The 6,694-nt window shown below is 50.3% G+C and overlaps 2 protein-coding genes across 2 annotated transcripts; both read right to left on the bottom strand.

Moving 5' to 3' along the window:
• Window positions 1-509: 509 nt before the first annotated feature.
• Window positions 510-4,015, bottom strand: JN550_012241 (uncharacterized protein; the record flags this gene model as incomplete). Its single annotated transcript, XM_049310696.1, has 2 exons — window positions 510-1,208; window positions 1,256-4,015. The coding sequence occupies 2 exons, from the start codon at window positions 4,013-4,015 to the stop codon at window positions 510-512; spliced, it is 3,459 nt and encodes a 1,152-aa protein (XP_049165773.1).
• A 686-nt stretch (window positions 4,016-4,701) lies between these two features.
• On the bottom strand, window positions 4,702-5,581 carry JN550_012240 (uncharacterized protein; the record flags this gene model as incomplete). Its single annotated transcript, XM_049310695.1, has 5 exons — window positions 4,702-4,947; window positions 5,043-5,187; window positions 5,240-5,249; window positions 5,305-5,373; window positions 5,428-5,581. 5 exons carry the CDS (start codon window positions 5,579-5,581, stop codon window positions 4,702-4,704), a joined length of 624 nt encoding a protein of 207 aa, XP_049165772.1.
• Window positions 5,582-6,694: the final 1,113 nt, after the last annotated feature.

Raw genomic sequence — 6,694 nt, 5'->3', positions numbered from 1 at the left:
GTCAAGCACGGTGAATCATAAGATGACTAGAGAATTGCAGGTATCTACTAGGGTAAGCAATTAGTAGGAGCAACGGCCATCAATCATTGCTGTTCGGTGCCCCTAATCAGTTAACAAGTTCACCGGTGGGTTACGGGATGTGACATCAAAGTCACCAGCCAGTCGTGACCCTCCCATATTCCGGGCACAAAAACGACTGAAAAAAAAAACATACAACACCAGGGATTCGCCAGTGGTCACCCACCTGACTACTAGTCCAGCGGTTACCAGTTTATCTAAGGGAGAGCGGACGGGATCCCGAGTTCTCTAGTACCTATGGTCGTATGTGATAGCCATAAGGAGAATTGCTTCCTATGTAGGCAAGGCTCAAGCTGAAACTCCACGTGCAAGAGCTTTACAATTGCTCGTAGGCGGAATAGTCTGTCTCGTTTTCAGTTCATATAATGTACAGTTCCTAACTACCAGTACATCCTCGGTCTTTGCGAGTCATGCACAATAAACAAGCCTCATCAGGCATCATCAGCGAAAGCAACACGGGCCCTCTTTTTGACCCGAGGTGCCGCTTCGGCACTGCTGCTCTCCACAGCCGTTGGGGCTGGAGTGGAAGCGCGTGATCGCTTCAGGCCGCCGAGCTTGAACGAGATAGGGACCTTTTCCGTTGCCAGCACGGTGCCTCGCTCTTTGTCCTTCGCTTCGGGGCTGTCCATGATGAGGTCTTCATCCGGGTGCAGCTGTCGCCCGAAGCCCCTGCCGAAGACGAGCTGAGGCACCTTCAGCCGCGCCGTCTGCGCGACATCGTCCTCAACCTCGGGCATTGGCATGATCTTGGCATTCAGGATCCAGTTATACATTGGTTTGTCGTCAAGGATGTTCTTGACCTTGCGGTGTTCGGCGGCCGTCATGTTCTTGCGGCGCTCGACGATGACTTCCTCGATGCTGTTCCGTAGCACCAATGTCTCGACCGTCACCGGCTTCTGCTGGCTAATGCGGCGCGCTCGACCGATGGCCTGAGCCTCAACCTGCGGGTTTAGCACCGGGCTGACAAAGTAGATTCGTGAAGCGCTGCGCATGTCGAGACCGAAAGCAGCTTGTGATATATCCATCAGTAGCACCCGGAACTTGGGATTATTGGTGAATGTGCTGACGTATTGTGCCCGTCGCTTAGCGTCAAGTCCCTTCCTAGAATAGATAAGATGGTGGATTTGGAGCTGTAGAGGGGTTAGCATCATATAGTGTACATTGCGAGACAACTCACGATCTCAAGCACTGCTGCCAAATACCACGCCACGTTGTCATTGTCATAGAATACAATGATCTGCTCTTCATCTTTATGCCGAACGATGGAGTCGATTAGATAGGACAGTTTCGCAGAGATCGTCGAGATGATCTGGGTCATGGCGAGAGGTTGTGCAATCTCAATTTCCGAGCTTGAAAAACTCGCGTCTGTGGCGTCTTGTTCGGAAGGGATAGTCGATTTGCGTAAACTATGCCTATCAATACCCAAGGATGTATTCCCAGCTAGAGAGGAAGAGGGCGCGCTGGATAGGCTCGAATTTCCAGCAGCATGGTTCGCTTCTTGCGCAGCTTGAGCTCTTGCCGCATCGCCATGTCGTGCCAAGTCACCATTTTGGATCATGAGATTTAAGGACGTCGGGGCATCTAGGCAGGGATTCAGGTACTTTTGTAGTTCAAGAATCAAACCAGCATCCGTACAGACTGGCTCTGTTTCCTCGGTGTCTCTGTCATCGAGGGACCAATGCTTTCCGTTACCACCGGGGAAGGACTTGAGATATAAGGGCATTGAGTGAAATTGGTTGCAGACAGCCTTGAGTTGGTTGTTGGACGCTATTTTGCCGAAATTTATTGCCTGGTTTAGTATATCATTGTCTTCGGGACTGATAGGGACATCCTTTCTTTTCAGAAAATCCTCTGCTGTCTCAATCGATTTTCTGATTTCTTCCACGGAAAAGAATACACTACCGAAGAAGCTCGCCTGCCTCAAGTTACTAACGAGCTGCAGGAGATCTTTTCTGTTTCGTGTGTGAAAGAAGTAATCTTGGTCGGTCCGTTGTGATTGAATCGAGTTGAAGATTATCATCATCGAGAATACGTTTAGGGACAGTCGGTCTTGGTAGGAGCCATCTAGAAAGACAATCTTCTCCTCCACTGATGGAAGATGGTGACTAACATCAGACAGTCGGTTACGGATAATCAGAGATTCGAGAGTAGCCTTCAGGCAATCTTTTCGGCCATTACTCTTGCTGTGATGCCGTGGTTGCAACACGTATTTGTTCCAGTCGGCAATTGTGTCGCCAACCTCGTCTCGTGTATTTGACCACGGTCGGGCCTTCAGAAAACTAGAAGCGATGTTGCCAATACGTTGCAGATCATCACGTTCTTGTTTGTTGATGGCTTGCAGGTCATCTCTCCTCGTACTATCTCTCCTGTTTCCGAGTGGCTTTGTCTGATCGACGCCATAAAGACCACGTGAGGGCGTACCAGTGACAACCCATTTTGCAGCAATATGAAGCCTTTCAAGCCCCCTGGTAAGGTCACTTTTCCAGTGGGATCGGTGACTCCCCAACTTGTGTCCTTCGTCTATGATGCACCTCTTGAAGCGCATGTGCTCCAAGGGGCAAGGTGGGTCGAGCGGGCGACCATCCGTACCTATCCGATCCCTCTCAATCTTCTCGAAGCGGTGTTGCGAGAAAATTATGATGTCGTATCCTAACAGTACAGAAAGAGGTGGAATGGCTGCTTTACTTTCTGCAAGTGTGAGGACCCGTAGCCCGGATGTGTGTTTCCTGATCTCTTGTTGCCACTGCGTTACGAGATTTGCTGGGACAATGATGAGGCTAGCGCCGCTCAGATAGATCTTCCTAGCGGGGGGCGTTGGGATGGCGACTCTCCCACATTTGCGCGTCTCGACGAGAGGGTTTCTGAGCTCGTAATAAGCCCTGTTTTCATGAGATTCTAGTGCTTTCACGCAGCCACGATACCAATCACGACTGTCTGTGGGTTGCGTCGATAGGTATAGTTTCCACGGATAGGAGTAGCGCTGGACTGCGGCTGCTGCCATGTCCATAAGAGAAGCAACTCTCGGTCTAGTAGGCCAGTTGACTAGCAGTGGGTCTGGTGCTTCGGCCGGTAAATGCTTTGTGGCCAGAATAACTGCTAAACAGATAAGAGTCTTGCCTGTGCCCATCTCTTCGGCAAGGATGCCACCAGATATCCCGTCATATAGTCGTGGTTCTCTAAGAACAAGGCCAGCATCAACGTCACGGTACCAAGGCTGCTGGTCCTGGTCGAGAGCAGGGCGCAGTCTAGGGTCAACCACCCGGCCAGGTTCTACCTCGCGTTGCAGCATTACCGCTGCCGATCGCCTCTGGTGCTCATAGAGCGGTGTGTGCAGCCCAGGTAACCGACTTTCCAGGATGCCCTGCATGGCAATTGAGTTGAAGGAATCGGGTGTCACCAAGTCAAGTCGTGGGTTTGGCGATGGCAGTTTATTGAAGCGCTCTAGCAGGGAACAGTCCTCGGCGCATTCCTCTTCTTCATCATCATCTTGAGAAATATTGACAGGCGATCTTGGTTCGCGCCATGGTGAGTGATCAGCTGAGCGACTCCAGGCGTATGGAGAGTAGTCAAGCTGCCTCAGCAACAGAGATAGAGCCTTGGCCAGTCTTCCATCTCTGCCACCACGACTCGTGATGCTCCAATCGATATCATGTGGGAATATGTAGACCCGGACGGTCCCCGAGTGAAAAGAAAGCTGGATCCATCGAGCGTGGAACAAGCCAGCGAACGGCGCAAGAGCCCGCGAGCCTAGAAGGGCTGCTTGGCTGGCGGCAGGTAGCAAACTACTCTGATCGAGCGCCGTGTCCCCACCACGAACAAAGAAGCGCCATCCCTGATGCAGGTCGGATAATATCCAGACCTCGGGCGGTATCTCGGTCTCGTCTACACCTACCCGGAGGCACCCTGCGGGAATGTAGTGTTGGAGCCACCTCTCCATGCCCGTCCAACGAAGCCGTTCGCATGGGATGGGGTGTGGCCACGCGCAGAGCGTTGAAGTGCAAACGCCCTCACATCGACCTGTTGAGCTTCTTGGTTCTGTGCTAAACTAGTATCAGGTGATGCACAGTGAATGAGATATTGGACAATGATAGTCAAGACGGGATATGACGGGTGAGGGCGCAGAGTGCTGCCTACAACAGGTGAGATTGCAGTGGCGCGGAGTTAGGAATTACCATGGCTGGCCAGATGATTGTGGGGGCGGGTCCTCACTGCGGGTTTCTCTCAGCGGGCCCGCCTCAGTGGCGGCCCGGGCGGGCTTGGGCCTGGTTACGCCGTACCTGCATATACCTCCGGCAGTAGAAACTTGCTTGTAATGACCTCCACCTCGAAGGGCACGCATTAAATTGTCTGACCAAGCTATCCCGTGTTCATTGTTCTCAAACGTGCCTCTACGACAGCGGAGAATCTTTGTGCGCTTGCCAGCTTCGATTCTTGATGTTCAGTGACCAGCTTAGATGCAGGTACGTCGTCGGCAAGTCATGAATGCGCCCAAAAATAAGTTTGTATTCTAGCCGAAGTGTACTATATTTTTCCCCAAACAACTAAGAGCGCATGTGCCCTTTCTCGTAATCCTCCCCTGGAACGTCGTATGACTGCTTCTGCTTCTGCCTTTGCCGCTTCGACCTAGCCAGTGACGTTGAAGTAGTTCGCAAAAACCGGATCACTTAAGCCAGCAGCCTTCTGAAAGTCGGTGACGTTGAATCCACTTCTCTTGCTCTGCAACATTGTGCTCGCGGCCTGAGGGATCGCCCAATTCGCAGGTTGTTCCCAAAGGAGGTTGGTATAGCGATGCGGGTGAGGCGGATTCTCAGCTGGAGGAGCTGGTCCCTGTATCGAGCCGGGATCAGTGACAGTTCGGGCAGTTGTTCCCTGTGCATCATGGTACAGCGATGTTTCTGATGGACCCTTTGGCATGTTTTGGCTGTGATTTGGGGAAATATGCAACACAGACAATGGTTACTTACAAACCAGCTTACGGGCCCCGTCGCTGTAGTGGTGAGGGTGTATACGCCACTATCTGTTGTTTTCCCAGACGATTTAAAGTCACGAAGAACAGTGTGCAGGTATGTAGCCTGTTGGCCTGCCTTTGGGTTTGCGAAATTTGTTGACCTATTGCTATGCGTCAGCTGACGCTGTCTCTGACAAGCTTATAGGAACATACGCGTCAAGATCTATGGGTTTCGTTAGCACAACTAGAAAATCAGTTGTCTCAGATCCGCGTCATACCGATCATCATCCAGACATAAGTTCCGTTGAGAGCTTTACTAGTTCCAATGGTTGGCTGCCTCGCAGTATCTAGCCGTTGATTAGAGTCGCATGAAACGAGACAGATTCAGAGACCAACAGTACCTGACTTGCTCAATGGCGTTCCGGGAGGGTTGACTACCTTAGTCCCAAAGATGACGTCCAAATGTGCAGACACACTCGGCGTAAAGCCAGCCGGTGTCTGTGCCACCGAACCTCCTGCCAGAGCCAATGCGGGTAGGATATTTTGCGTCTTCATCTTTGGATCAGATGCAGGTGTAGGCCAGAGTGTTGGTGGAGGAAAACCCGGATTTACCCAAGAAATCTCAACTGGAAGACGTGTATAAATATCTTGTGACCAGCCCCATTCTTAAACGCATTCAACGACTGATCTAATTTTGCATACAAGCCGGTTGATCTAGGCCTTTCGTCATTTCACCCAGGGCCATAATATCATTCATGGCTAAATCGACATTTCCAGAAGGGGGCCGGATTTTGAGCTGCCACGCACGTCCCGGCTTGGCGAACAATGGTATACAGGGCGTAAATGACCCCGCAATAAGAGAGACTATATATATCCGGTGGTCTTTTGCCTTCCTAAGACCGGTACTTGATGTGCAGCCACAGTATGCGCCACAATATAGTTGCCTCACAAAACAGGTGTACGAGTCGAGGTTGCCTTGTCTCAAACTCGTAAATCAGCGTCTGCAAGCGACTCTAAGATTACTAATAGAAAATACAAGTTAGTCGTCGTCATAACACATCAAAACAGTATAATTTGATATTCCAAGCATTCAAGCATGTCTCTATATAAGCCATTAGGACAAAGACTCACCTGTATCCCGTGGTCCTCATCAATGCCCATCAGTATGTACCAATGCCGGTAAAAATTGCAGCTTTTCAACCTAGCTTATGTATCATTGATTTATATCGGCAAAGATTGCAACTCTCGATATGCCGTATCTTCAATCGGCACGTCAGTAATTGGGCGAAGAATTGTAAGTCAAACTTCGATACAAAGAACACGTAGCCTTCCGATACAACGGGCATTTTTGCAAGCAAATCATCATGCAATCCTGATTCAACTTAAGGAAAACTTACACTATCCAAGGAAAAGAGACCTTGCTATTTTGCGACCTCCTCGCATGGTAATCTGACAATGCCATCTTGGCAAGGAGAATTTCTATGTTTAAAACAGCCAAGAATTATTGGTAATAAAATCGAGACACTACTGCAACAGCTTGCTACATGTTGGCGCCAACTCGTTTTCCATGGTTTCCAAGCTAGCCCTGCAATGCGACGGTTCCCCCCGATCGTTCGGATCTGAAAGGCATGGTTAAAGTTCAACTAAAAGCCGTTGACGTATGTGCAA

This window comes from Neoarthrinium moseri (genome assembly GCF_022829205.1).
Source record: "Neoarthrinium moseri strain CBS 164.80 chromosome Unknown scaffold82_Wmoseri_CBS_16480, whole genome shotgun sequence".
Lineage (NCBI taxonomy): Eukaryota > Fungi > Ascomycota > Sordariomycetes > Amphisphaeriales > Apiosporaceae > Neoarthrinium > Neoarthrinium moseri.
The sequence above is the reverse complement of the archived record's forward strand: the minus strand, read 5'-3'. Positions and strand labels throughout refer to the sequence as shown.